This window comes from Varroa jacobsoni, unplaced genomic scaffold (assembly GCF_002532875.2).
Source record: "Varroa jacobsoni isolate VJ856 unplaced genomic scaffold, vjacob_1.0 scaffold_878, whole genome shotgun sequence".
NCBI classification, from domain to species: Eukaryota; Metazoa; Arthropoda; class Arachnida; order Mesostigmata; family Varroidae; genus Varroa; species Varroa jacobsoni.
The window spans coordinates 189,734-203,306 of NW_019213780.1; the positions used below are offsets into that span (position 1 = coordinate 189,734).

At 39.8% G+C, this 13,573-nt stretch overlaps 3 protein-coding genes across 9 annotated transcripts in view; 2 read left to right on the top strand and 1 right to left on the bottom strand.

Moving 5' to 3' along the window:
* LOC111264590 (uncharacterized) overlaps positions 1-2,976 on the bottom strand; it is a 22,659-nt gene extending 19,683 nt beyond the window's left edge. The window contains exon 1 of one of the 3 annotated variants that reach the window (XM_022840647.2): positions 2,126-2,954. The gene's annotated coding sequence lies outside the window, so the exon portion shown is untranslated. Of the gene's footprint in view, positions 1-2,125 lie in introns of all 3 variants that reach the window. The other 2 variants (XM_022840649.2, XM_022840651.2) reach the window with 2 other exon arrangements.
* Positions 2,977-3,149: 173 nt separating this feature from the next.
* LOC147752934 (U6 snRNA-associated Sm-like protein LSm2) lies at positions 3,150-8,806 on the top strand. 5 transcript variants are annotated; one of them, XM_086970131.1, is made up of 2 exons: positions 3,150-3,270; positions 7,415-8,806. In XM_086970131.1, the coding sequence occupies exon 2, from the start codon at positions 7,582-7,584 to the stop codon at positions 7,855-7,857; it is 276 nt and encodes a 91-aa protein (XP_086826257.1). In that variant the 5' UTR covers positions 3,150-3,270; positions 7,415-7,581; the 3' UTR covers positions 7,858-8,806. The 5 variants fall into 5 exon arrangements, with proteins under 5 accessions (XP_086826257.1, XP_086826258.1, XP_086826255.1 ...); XM_086970132.1 differs by lacking the exon at positions 3,150-3,270 and adding an exon at positions 3,320-3,630; XM_086970129.1 differs by lacking the exon at positions 3,150-3,270 and adding an exon at positions 6,526-6,640.
* A 103-nt stretch (positions 8,807-8,909) lies between these two features.
* On the top strand, positions 8,910-13,445 carry LOC111264591 (palmitoyltransferase ZDHHC20-B). Its single transcript, XM_022840652.2, has 2 exons — positions 8,910-11,007; positions 12,803-13,445. Exons 1-2 carry the CDS (start codon positions 10,189-10,191, stop codon positions 13,106-13,108), a joined length of 1,125 nt encoding a protein of 374 aa, XP_022696387.1. The 5' UTR covers positions 8,910-10,188; the 3' UTR covers positions 13,109-13,445.
* Positions 13,446-13,573: the final 128 nt, after the last annotated feature.

Genomic DNA, 13,573 nt, shown 5'->3' on the forward strand with positions numbered 1-13,573 from the left:
TATAGAGTAGGTATATTTTATATGCAAAACTCACTTTTGCTTCTGTAGCTGACCGCAAAAATCTTCAACAAATTTATTATTATTGTTTTAGGTAGCATCCTTTATTAAAGAGAGAAAAGCTTGTTAGCTTAAAAAATAATACTATAACAGTAGAATTTTGCTAGTAGTTTTCTGTAACGTTGTTTCATACATCCGTTGCCCTATATCATTAACCTAGATGTGCTATTGGCAGCTACATGATTTTACCATGTGTTTAACAAGTTACGTTACACGCCCACACCCTTTGCGGCTTGCGTATACCCGCTTTAGGCTATCAGTGGTTTCGTGAGTAATCTTGTATACGTGCACATTCGTACACTCGTACATATTCGAAGCCTACCTATTCGCTCAGGTCGAACAAGGATCACGCTTATTTAACATAGATAGCATCAGTGTCAATGAAGCGCACCAATCGGCTTCAAGTAATGCACCTCCTTTTATGAAGTGGTTAGGTGTGGCGCTTCTCATCATGATATCGTTGAATGCAACTTCGCTCCAAAGCTTTAATTTTCTCGAATTTTGATTGCCAAACATATGCATAAGCACCAAAGTGTATCGAGTTTGACGCAGGCCTTTTCACTCAGGCATTAAAAACGTCAATATCGTAGCATACACGGCTTTTTGTTTCGGGCGTCATAGAGCGGAACGATGTCTCAAACTTGACTATGGTGTAGTAGAATACAAGCCTACCTTGAGCGTTAGTTGTAACCCGCGAGCATTGGGCCTACAATATCGGACGTTTTCCTTCATTTCAGGACTGAAAGCCGAAAACTACCGAAAGCGGGACCTTGAGCCTGCAAAGCAATTATTTTTTTTCTTGCACTAACAGTAAAGTGTTATAGGCACTGTAGCTCTAATTAGCGTTACAGGCGCTCTTTAGCTAATATAGTTTTCTCATAGGAAGTTCGCACAAGAAGTAGTGAGAAGCACCAAATTACCACAATAAGCAAGCCTTTGTTTTGTATGACATATGATGTTAAAGCATTTATCAAGCTATATTGTGTCCTAGTAGCGTGGTTTGGAGCTCTCCTACCTAGAAAATCTTCCGTGAAACCTAAGAGCTTCTGCTTGTTTAAAAATTAAGAGAAAAACATATTGGTTTTCAGCCGATAGTACAGCACCGTCAATTTTATCTAACCGTCATCACTGTTGACATCTTGGGCCTTTCTTGACTAGCTGACCTCGACGAATGCTAGCATCTATACAACTCATTGCACACGATGGTGTCCTCAATGTAAAAGCAAGTTGCTTCTGTCGATCTGTATCGACCTTCGGGAATTTCTGTGCAAAGACAGGATTTTGCCCATCGTGCTTTTAGCGAGAGGCGCGTAAACTCGGCGTTACATGCCGCCAATTCAGTTAAGCCGCACAGGACTTGTTCTTATGCTAGGATGTAGCAGCCAGTAAGTAGGCAGTATAACACATTTAAACTAATATTTAATGATACCATGTTGTTAATCCAATGAGGAGGAGAATTTTTAATATTTATATATATATATATATATATATATATCCAAGTTAATAATCAACGGTACTGTAGTCACATAAAAACTGATATCACTTCATTCGCAAGTAACTGTAAAATTATAATAAGTTGTAGTACATGGCACTGCCAATGATAGGACGTTGAAATAAGCAACTTGAGAAGCTGATCGTACACTCCATGATACTATGGTACTAATCCCATTACCCGTTGAGCTTTGCGCTTATTTTACTGGTGAGTCGTCTTTTAACACATTATTATGTGTTTTTTCAAATTCAACATACAAACATTTCAAATTTTGATCATAAACGAAAATGCTTTGAGTACCCTGAGCACAGTTAATAGTTAAGAATGAAGACAAAAAACAGAGTAAATTCGAGTCCACTAGCTTACTCGCATGTTTTTGAAAAAGAATATCCATCTCTAAATTCAAAAATCTTTTATAAGCAATGTAATAACGTTAGTGCTGTTGATAATTTCGTAGCTAAATGGATTCTCATTATGCGTCGTAGATATGAATAAAAATAAACACATACATACATATATGTATATTTGTTCACGGATCAATATCCAACACAATGTCCGAATCTTACCAACACCTACCTGTCTAAGATGTACGACGACTACCCTATGCTGCTCTATCAACGATCAATCAACCTGATTCCATTTAAGGACTGGCATTGGCATTTGTACAACTGAATGACACGCACTGGATATTTTTATAAATGTTCTAATACGTTTGTATGCCACTCAACTTTTTCGAGTGTTTGCTCATGCATTAAATGTCTATTTTAGTTAGCCGACTGCTACCTCCGCACTCTTACTCTGTCCTTTCCAGCAGTTACAATTAGCGTATACTCAAGTAGGGACCGTGGAGACATACGTCTCTTCATGAAGTTCCCTTGCAGACAGTGTGAGCAACTTGTAGACTACATTTGTGCGCAAAGTTTTTGCTGATGAGTCTGTGGCAAAATTATTTTCTCTGCACTAAACTTAGCAAACGCAGTGTTTTTCACAGCTCACGGTTATCGTTGCAGTTGCCCGAAGCCAAGCACAATGCACGTTTTCGATTGTTGACCTGTCCGCAAATAGTCATTGATACGAGATAATGAAAGCCGAGCTGATATCGGCGGCACAATATGAACCAGTTTCTTTAGAAAGAAAAGGACTCCATTTGGTCTTTCGCCTTGGTCGCTTAGAAGCTGGATCACTAGTTGACGTCCCCTGTGCGCTACCGCTTATTGGCACGCATGATCCTTTGGCTCGGTCTTTCGGCTAAACGCAGTTCCAGGCACTGCCGAGTACGACACTGGCGAGTGCTGTACTAAGCTTTATTGATGCCGCCGCCGTCGTCACCCGCTGGTGCGCGCAACTCGTGCTAACGTGGTCGGCTTTCTAGCTGGCTGGCTAGCTCACATTTATGGGTCTCGTTCAATCTTGGTCTCCCAGACTCTTAATGTCCGGCCGGTCCCGTCGGTTCAGCCGCGGCATCTTCCCAACGCCGAGAGCGTATCAGCACTGTCTCCTTTCTCGTGCCTCGACGGCCATTCTCCCTTTCCTCAGTGGTACTGAGCGATGACGATCAAGAGAGCGACAAACCAGCCATTTGGTTTCTCTGTAGGTTTCTAACAGCTGCTACAGTCGCCGTAGAGGACCACATTGTGATCGCATCCACGACTACACGGGCTGCCACTAACACTAGTCGTGTCACTCGTGGTAGTGGTAGCGGGGGCCTTAGTAGCTCAAGGGTACGCAACAAATAGCCAAGAAGTATAATACGAATGTGACGGTACATAGTGTGCTAAAGTAGGACCGAGACAGTAGTCGCTGCCAGCGCCATTGGTGATGCTACGCCTGGCCAGAGCAGCTATATTAGAAAGATCTGGATTATTATGCGACACTGTGCCGGCTGCACATTGGCCTCATAGCGATCGCAGTAGCCTCAGCGATAGTGGTCGAGGTCGTTCTCCGAAGCGAAAGCTTGTAGCAAGAGTGCGTGAGCTTCTTTACCAAGGAAACCCCATCCCCTGGCTGAAGAAAAGCGACATACAAACGCGCTGAGGCAGATTCGAAAACTACCTCTTGAAATTATGCAGCCATGGAACAAGGTTGGAATACAAGGGAAGTTCTGCCTACTGTAAGGCATGATATCTCATAGGATCTTGAAACAACGACTAAAGTTATTTATAAGCTACATGCTTTGCGAGGCAGTTCATAGCTGTCAATTAGACATAAATTGTGAACGCATGCATGGATCACACAGATTTTGTTACTGATTTTTATTATTAATTAGATAACTATTTTAGTTTTGAATGGCTTGAAATGTAACACCGTATAGGTACATACAAATTTTCAGCAGTTGTTTAGTTAGCCTCGGCCTGAGTTTCGTTCAGATATATCTATTTTCTTGAATATCGCTAGTAGTTTCGAAGGATACGATTTCTATTCCGTAATCGTAGTGCACTCTTTTACACGTAACACACTGAGCACTTCATCTGTACCACCAAGCAGGCCTGTTACTAATATTTCAATGCCGGTGCTTACTTCTGACTAGCCATGTACCACAGACCATATGTCTAATGTGTTTATGGAGGTATCATCCCAGACAATCGAGACGCTCAGTCGTACCATTACATGATAGTGTACAGCATAGCACGAGTATGTGTTTCGACAAAACCATTTGATTATTTGGACAATGAAACCTGTATACTTGTATAATTATAGTCTTCTTGCGTCTTATATCTATTGATGTAGGAGCAGGATATTGGGAGGGGTTAATGTTTGCTTCACATAGGCTGACACAAACACCAGCTAAAATACTCGATATCTATTGAAAAAACTCTGAATATATCTAGTGAGACACTGTGTCTTCCTCACTCAGGTCGCTTAACTAGGGATAGTAGCAAGTGTCAGTGGTAACAAAGATGGACATATTTTCAAATAACATCTAAAGTTGTTCGAATAAATGCCGCTTGGGCCTTATGAGTCCAGGGTTCGCTGCAGCAAATTACAACAATATTTTTTGTAGAATATTGATCTCACAGAGAACGCTATTTGTATAAAAATTTCATGCGTACGAATCATTGATATACCTGGGGAATAATGGTTTCGAAAAAAAAGAATCAATTCAATGAAAACATGTAAAACAATTCCATCATATGTCCTCCGGAAAAAAACGAGCATTTGTGTATTTGATCCCACATGCGTTTGGATTTTAGGTTTTCTTGTTGTGTTTGTTTTAGTAGGACGTTATTTACGCAGCAAGACCGACCATTATAAGATTTATCAGAACCTGCCGCGTTTCTAACATTAAAAATATATTTTACATGATTTCAACTGAATGGAGTTCTGCCTTTGCTAGCATCTACTATTGCTCGACGCTTTTGGGCTACGGTCGCAGCCAGATGTATTCGTCGCACAAAATGTGTTCTGCCAAATTATTACTTTATTATCGTGTGGTCGCGTGTCAAGACGCACGCTCATTCATAGGTTGGCTCCTTTGCCGCATATGGTTGGACCTATTTATAGGTACCAGTTGAGCATATATTTGAAACATGGGTGTCTGAAAACGGATGTCTCTGAAGCGAGAGAGGGTGGAATATTTTCTACCAGATGCTGAAGCCTATCAACTTTTGAAAGGTCGTGCGGCGAGGCGATAGGCCTGTGGGACTATGTGGTCTAGCTTGCTAGTGCGATTATCTCGAAGTGAAGATAAGCAGATCCCGATAGTTCTTAAAACCCTCAACTGTTCGGTTGCCTGCTTTATTTCTGTTACGCGTATATTCAAGAGACCGAGAAAATATTGCTTTTTGTTTGAGCTTTAGTATGGAATACAATCAACGTATTCCACCCCTGGAAAAAAGTTTAAAATGGAATCATTTCAAAAACTCTATTGAGGGAACTCCTTGGTTTGGCTGGCCTCATATAACATTGTTCACAGCAACGTAAACAAATAGGTTTAAAAAATACTGAAATAATGATTAACGGCAGTATTAGATTTAAAACTAAAAACACCAATTCAATAAACAGACACACGATTTTTGAATATATAATAAATTCAATTAAATTGAAATAATAATTCTTTTTAAGTTCGATGTCGTTCCAGATACTTCGAGAATCTTGTTTCTCCTGCTACCTCCTTGAGAATCCTGTCACAATCCTGATATCAAACATCCAAAATTGTTATGTTTAGTTTAAACATATACAAATAATATAAGTGAAAATATTACCTTGTTTTCCTTAGTTGGCAATATACCGCTTTATAACCTACTTCTTTTCATTTGATCTACGATTGAATAGATCTTACAACTATAACTCAGAATTAAAATGAAGGCAGAGAACTTACATTTTAGATAAAGCTACTTAAAATTCGATAAAAGTAGATTTATGTCGGTTGTACTTCAAAATTAGCTGTGAACTTGAACGAACTTTGTCATCATGAGTTTGCTGGGAGCAACAGATTTAATAGACCGTATTTATTCAGAGGCCAAGTGTATAAATATATCTAAAATGAGTTGCCTATATATACGGATAGGTAAACCACTGATTGGCACTGGTCTGAAGTTTATCTATTAAAAAACCGAAGAAACATGGCTGTTTAAAATAGACCGTTCAATTTATACTTGGTAAATAGAAAGATAATCTTACGCGCATTGCGGTCATGTTTTACCGAAACAAAGAGATTTTCTCCGAGTACAGGCGAAGCCCCGAATTAATTGGTGCCTACTAAAAGTTCCGCAGTCCGCAATAGCAGAAGACTTAATGTTTAGCTAAGACTCCAACCTTCGCTCTAACTAATAGCCTCTTTCAGCTATTACATTTTATTCACTTGGACTTGGCAAATTCACTTGGACTCTGGGTGTCTGCGATGCTCATAACCTGGACAAAGTTGACAAATCCAATTTCTGTAACGGTTTATATAGCCAAGGTCGCTTCACGCGCGTTTGAGCACCGATTTGAATTTGTTTACCTATGCGTGTGTCTGGGATATCATCGGCGACGTGCATTACATTAGAACAAGTAAATAAAAATATTCGAAAAGTGAGTGCTGTCCCAGTCCGGCTTTCTGATGTAAACGCGACTATCACAATCGATTCCGCGTACTCTTTCGAGATTCTTGTGAGTGGTCAGTTATAGTGAATAATGTAATATTTTTTTATAACATTAGATCTTAAGTACTTAACTTAAATGCGAAAACAGCAGCCCTTGACGACTCTCGTATATTATGTTTCCTTGTAAAATTTTTCTCAGTAGTCGACAAAGTATTCAAAGCACGGTACCTAAACAGTTGAAAGTAATATTCTACTTAGCGAAAGGTATAGTAACTTGGTGTAATACAGTTATAATAGGTGTTCGTCTGATCTGACAAATAATATTCATTTGTTAAGTATTCTACTTAGCCTGTCCAAAGTTTGATTACGAATTTTATTATTCTGAAGAAACATACAAGCATATAATTCTATCCAAGGGTGTTCATAAATTTATTTGGATAAGTTAGCCTTTGTTTTCGTCTTCTGAGTTCCGTCTTACAAGAAACTGCTCACTCGCAACACAGCATATGAAAAATACTCTTAATATATTCATATGTAAATATATTTGCTGACTTAAACGTAACTCTGACTGAGTAGAATTAACGTCCTCGTAATGTGTTGGGTTTAACTAGCATATTCTGAAACAAACGCTAATATGGTTGTTTTCCGGTTCGAATTTGCAGCAAAATTCAGACTATTTAGAACGAGCCGCTTTAGGTTGAATTAGGCACTACCATTGTGAAAAGTGTGTTCTCGTTATTCCGATAGCCAAATCATTTATTTGTTGATTTCCTGCTGCTAAGTCGATCAGCTAACACTTTTAAGTGTTCTCAGCTCGTTATTTTCACTCGTGTATTTTCAGAAGGTGCAAACTGACCCGAATCTTCATCGTATAGTGAGCCGCTTCGACGCTGACAATCATTTAGCAATTCGCTATATTCACTAAAACGCTACGAGGAATATATTTCCTGATTTCGTGATCAGTCAAATTTTTTGGGCGACATTAAGCGAACTAGCGAAAGCCTTACAATGTTGTTCTACTCGTTTTTCAAGTCGCTGGTAGGAAAGGACGTCGTCGTAGAGCTGAAAAACGATATCAGTATTTGCGGCACGTTACACTCGGTCGACCAGTATCTAAATATAAAGCTTGTCGATATATCGGTCACGGATCCAGACAAGCATCCACACATTTTATCTGTAAAGAACTGTTTTGTACGCGGTTCGGTCGTCCGCTATATACAGCTACCTCATGACGACGTCGACACTCAGTTACTGCAAGATGCTGTGCGGAAAGAGATGAAATAAGCCTGCGAATCCTTAATAGAACGTGAACCTTCAGGTCGGTCAGAACTTTAGCGACAACTCAAAGTGTGCGTGGCATCTACGCAAGCAGCTTTTTCAAGCTACGGAGCGAAATGTTTCCAGGTGTGGTGTATCAGTTCACTAGGAACGTGCTGTTAATCTATGAACAATATAAGGTGTTTGCATTGGAAGCAGCAGTTGTTGTGAAGCAGTGCTAGGGAAGCTGTAGCTGGAGCGCGTTCGCTACGCACAGAAACGTAGATACGTATTACTATCATTTATCAACCATTATAATTGTTGTTAATGGCTATCAACTGTGTGAAACCCAGAAAACGCCTGAGCGGAAAGGGATGATAGATGCAAAAAGATAAGATTATAGCAGAAACACTCCGATATATAATTAGTTTATTAATTTACACCTACCAGTCACTACCGTATTTCGATGTAACATTTTTCTTTGCAAAGGTCATTCTCTAAAACCAAGCGTAGTTATGTGACAACAATATTCAGTTTATTCCCTTATCCCTAACAGAACCCGCAGTTCAGATGAGATCAGTGACGGAAAAAGCGGCCTAGTTGTGTATAAACGCCTGTACAATGTGAATTGTCAACTGCGTGTCGATAAGGATTATCCGTGAAATTACTTTATACCACGAATGGCTCCCGCTTTGGTCGAAAGCAGGTACTAATAAATTTTGAATAAATGCAGACACTAAGAGGATAAGACTGCGGGGGAAAGTATTTGAAGCGATGTATACAGTCATCCTGGACAGTTCAAACGTCGCGTCATGTTCGACCCACTCGACTGTACATAATCATACTCTGCGTATTTTGCTAAAATTAATCAAATCTGATTTGTTTACAAGCAACCAATAAAGAAGCGATTGCAGGCTGGTCATCAAAATCGGCAATGTTGTTGCTTGCGAATAAATACCATTAAGTAGAGAACAGATCTAATTTGTATTCTTATTTCAATGAATTGTTGTGAGCTCGTTGTAAGAGACGGCGGTAATGAATTGTGCAGTAAAATAACGGGCATCAAATGACGATTTTCGTCTTGTTAGCATCCGTGCGCATGAAAAACAAGGGAAACCCTTTGGTTCAGCTGAGAACGAAGAGAAGATCGTTATACAATACGGCTTGTATTTTGAATTTGAAGACGGGAAGATACGTCATATATATACAACTTTAAGTAAATATTAATGAAATTTTTTGAGGCAAAAAAGTCAACAAGCCGACAAGAACAAACGAATTTTTAAATAATTTTGGAAATGTTTTTAAGCACGTCAAAGACCGTGCTTCCCGTTTTACTTTCAAAAAGTCTTATTGAACTACTGTAGTGCGATATAAGATTAATTTAGAACGTACTTTCGGCTTAATTTTACTAGTCTTATTTCTTTTTATTACATACAGAGCGTGTTTGGTCATGCAGCTTGTAGCATGCTGTTCCGCATAAATCTAGCGGCTATAGATCCCGGATTTTGTCAACAGGGGACTTAGGTATTTGTGCGACTAAATCATCTGTATTCTGAGTAAAAGCTTATAGAACTAGGTGAGTCGCAGACAATGATCACCTCAACTTAAATGTTACTGTTCAGTTCTCTCTACGTGAAAGGACTATCTGTTAATACCGTAACGATATGCGATAAATACTTAAGCTCTGGGTAAAATGCAATTGTGTCTCATTTGCAAACATGTAAAAGTAGCCTCTCGTAGTATTTTCAAACAAATTATCACAGGTTTCTCATTCTGTTTAGAGTATATTAATTGTGTCATATCGGCATTTAGTGCTAGCAGTCAATACATTTTTTTATACAACTACCTAATAATAATAACTAATTCAAATAAGAGCTGGCTAAAATAGCAACAAGGTTTAATCAGAAAGTGGGAAAAGGCATTTTGTGCTCATTGACATTTTTATTAACGAGAAATTTATTTCTGAAAAGAAGTGGAAGATCCCTTTTGCTGAAGTGATGATGAAAATAAACAAGACAATAGTTAGCGTCAGTATTCGACAGTAGATGCGAGCTGTTCCGCAACTTTATTCGGATTTACCTTCCCCGTCTGTCCGTTGCGACACCTAAATCTCTGCGTATCAATGAAGCTCACAATAGATTAAACTCATTAAACAGGTTAAACAACTACTGCGTAAGAATAGTGCAGATAACGACAGAGACACTACACATTTCAACAGTAAGATTATGTAGCTCGCAAGAAAACAAATCCTAAATGGCAACGAAGCATGAGCTCTGAGCGTAGCTCAAGGGCCGTACAGATTCGTTGCCCAGTATTCTATTTGAGTTACTTCATTTATTGGAGGACCATGTTAGAACCATGTTTTCTTCTAATACTAGTGAAGCCACAGATACTACGGAGAAAGGCTGTACCTGTCTACGAAGGCTCGGAAATCATTGGGGTACAATCGTATCGGGTGCCCTCGTTATTATCTGTGGTGGCACCTACATTTTCCTTTTTCTCGGCGCGCACGTTACAACGCAGAGAACTGGCGCTTACTTTACGATACTTGTGCCGTTCGTATTTATCCTAATATTGCTAGTGTGGTCATATTTGTTGACCCTGTTCACTTCGCCTCGACGAGTCCCTTCGCGGTTTAAGCTGTCTGAAGGCGAATGGAACATGCTTGAACAGCTTGTCGACGCACCAACTGACCAGCAGGAGTTTGTCAGTCGGCTAGCGGCTGACCGCCAGATTGTTATTGCGGTGCCTAATGGCCAAATCAATGTGTGTCGCCCGTGTCGACAGTTGAAACCCGAACGAACCCACCACTGCCGACGGTGCAGGACCTGTGTGATGCGTATGGATCATCATTGTCCGTGGTTTAACAACTGCATACATTTCCACAACTATCGAAGCTTCTTCTGTACATTGTTCTACACGACGCTGATTTTCGCTTATGTTGCAGTATCAATCTTGTGGTACTACACAGCCGCTTTTCAATGGCATCTTCAGTCAACCGAGCTTCACGAAGCCGTCCTCGCACTGGTTGCGGTATCGGCCGTAGGCAGTCTTGTGATGGGAGCCTTCTCTTTTTACCACTTTTATTTGTCCTGTAACAATCGGACGCATATTGAAAATCTGAACCCTGATACGAATCGACTGTTCAGTTTGGGCTCGTCTTGGAAAAACTTCAAGGTAGTAATTTTGTAGTATTCTCGTGTGTGTCTTAAAACATCAAATATGGTTCGGTGAGTTAAATACTACAAATTAAACCATATTTTGAAATTGCTTGGTTTGTCAAGGTCAGTTGAATATGCTCATTATTTTCTACCGTATTTTTTGTTTTTTCAATTTGAAAAATCTACTTGTTTACTACAAATCTACAATTTGAAAAACACGACTTTGAAAAATCTAATTAGATGCCAATACCAATACCCAAGTATGTAACTCAATGAGTTTGCCGCCAATGCGTTCAAGATGAAGGTGATCTTGTTTTTTTTCTGGCATTAAGCGAAAATCGTGACTGTCGAAATACCCGAGAGCAGGCGAAATATCATAGAAGCCAGGAATACAATGCGCAGAATTTTAGGTTCTTTCCACATTTAAATCGATATTGCAGAGCGTGATCAAATTTCATCGAGAAGGTATGGAATCACTTATGATTCCATACTTTCTCGATCTCTCATGAAAGATCAAGTTTAAATTTTTTTTTAAAAGAGTTTGGAATCAGATTTTTTGACAAAATTTGGGGAAACTCTGAAACCAAGCAGCATTTACATTAAATAAGTGCGCCAATGATATGTCGAGATGATAAAAAAGTACGAAATTTTATGTGTAAAAGTAAACATGTTGGCCAAACAGATTAGGATTAACGCAAATAACGTAAGTTGGTGTATTCCTTATCTACCGCTGCTTTCCTTAGTTCCTTAAAGTAGAAAGTCCTCCCTGTCTTACTTCACGAAATGCCCCTAGCAGAAGCGGCGTTGTCCTATTGTACTGTAATATTTTGGACGCCGATGCTCACCTGGTCACATTTATCGTTTAAATACGCCCTGCACTAAATTGGTTGTCGTAGAACCAAAGTCTCTCAGCGTTTCAAACATAAATGGCTGTAATGAATAAACGCTAATATTTGTACAGGTAGGATTTGGGAAAGATAAAGATGTTATCTTTGACCGTTTGCACTTTTATTCGGAGCATTTAGATGCACCGTATGGAACTTTGATGGTCGCTCATAACGTAGCGATAGCTTATCGCGTGCTGACGTGTAAAATATTTAGTATATAAGCTTCCTGAAGCATCTGCCAATTGCTTCTAATATATTGTATGTACAATAGTTCTATAATTTTTAGTTAATAATTACAGTAGTTCCACTTTTAGACTTTAAAGTTTCCAGATTAGCAGAAGCAAGATTTATTTTATGTGGACGACTTTTTAACATTTGTAAAAGTACAAAACTAGGCATGGGGTAGGGCACTAGTAGATAGTATCCGGTTAACCTAGCACCTAGGGAGTACGCGAGATAGTTATAACTGGTTTTGTGTACTTGCTTCGTTGTGCCGTGGGCTCTCTATTCTGCCGTAGGCTTCCTTCACCTCAGCATAACAATCCAGTGCCCAATATTAGAATGGCTTGAGTTGAGCTGGTAATACGCACCTGCCCTGCCATCCTTACTCATTTGTTTATTTTAGAGCGCTCGACAGATCTCGCTGAAGGTATACTGTTTCGACGTCTTTTTTGTTACTACCTTTTCTGTTATGTTTGACGTTGATTTATTGTGTTTATGCGAATGTCTCTGGTCATCCGGGGCTCAGTATAAGGAAAACCTGATCAACCTTAATTAACGAGCTTTCCCCAATTAAATTATACCACTGACAATTCTTGCGGTATGCGGCATTAACCAACTTCACCACTGTCGAAGCCGGCTGCTTGTTCAGTTGTACACCTAATTTTGCATTTTATGATAAAATAAATGATAGTGTCGTTACAGGCAATGCATGGTGCTTGGTATCTTTGGTGGCTTCCTCTTACCTTCCCTGACCACGACGGATGCACGTTTAAACGAGTGGTCAACTCACCAGAGCCGCGTGAGCGGCAGCCGCGGTGGCATCGTGTTGCCGAACTGTCTTACCCGATTCGTCGCGGTCATAAGAATGAAAAACGGAGTTACTGGTCTCCACATAAGGGACTACATAAAATGAATAATTCGTCCCCACGACATGGAAGTAAGAAATATCCCCCATTCAGTGATCATTACGCCTACGCCCTAAAGAGCTTGGAGAGAGAGCCAGTATAAGATATTCTGATTCTACAAAATGATCGTCGTCAGTTTACGTCAAACAGATCACTCAAATTCCCTGGAGCCCATATTGTGTTCACATGGGTTAGGGACACTAAACTGTGAATCACGTGTTGTCTGAATAATTGATCACAGTACGGCATGGGTTCGTCCGAGCAAAGCCAGCTATTGAATCAAGATATCAGCTAAGCGATCCGTCCTTTCCTGGAGTCTGGTTCAGAAGATTTAACACGCGAACACAAAGGTTTTAACAAAGGGGTACCGAAGCTCAATATGAAAACGCTCGTTTATGAGATAAAGGTCGCGCAGTGGATGCGGTCGCCGTCTGCTTGAAGCTAGCGATAAACTAAGTGAAACTGAAACGAAAACTTGCATAGGTACGCCGCTAGCCAACCAATTGCCTTTAAGTGTCATCGGATTATTTAACTCGAATTGTTAATAGAATTACTAATCTTTTCTGTG

What these genes read in the sequence shown, in the direction of transcription:
- LOC147752934 (XM_086970131.1), top strand. Translation starts at nt 7,582, where the DNA reads ATGTTGTTCTACTCGTTTTTCAAGTCGCTGGTAGGAAAGGACGTCGTC.
- LOC111264591 (XM_022840652.2), top strand. Translation starts at nt 10,189, where the DNA reads ATGTTTTCTTCTAATACTAGTGAAGCCACAGATACTACGGAGAAAGGC. An exon ending in CGTCTTGGAAAAACTTCAAG is followed by an intron (nt 11,008 to 12,802) that starts GTAGTAATTTTG and finishes GTGTCGTTACAG; the next exon opens with GCAATGCATGGTGCTTGGTA.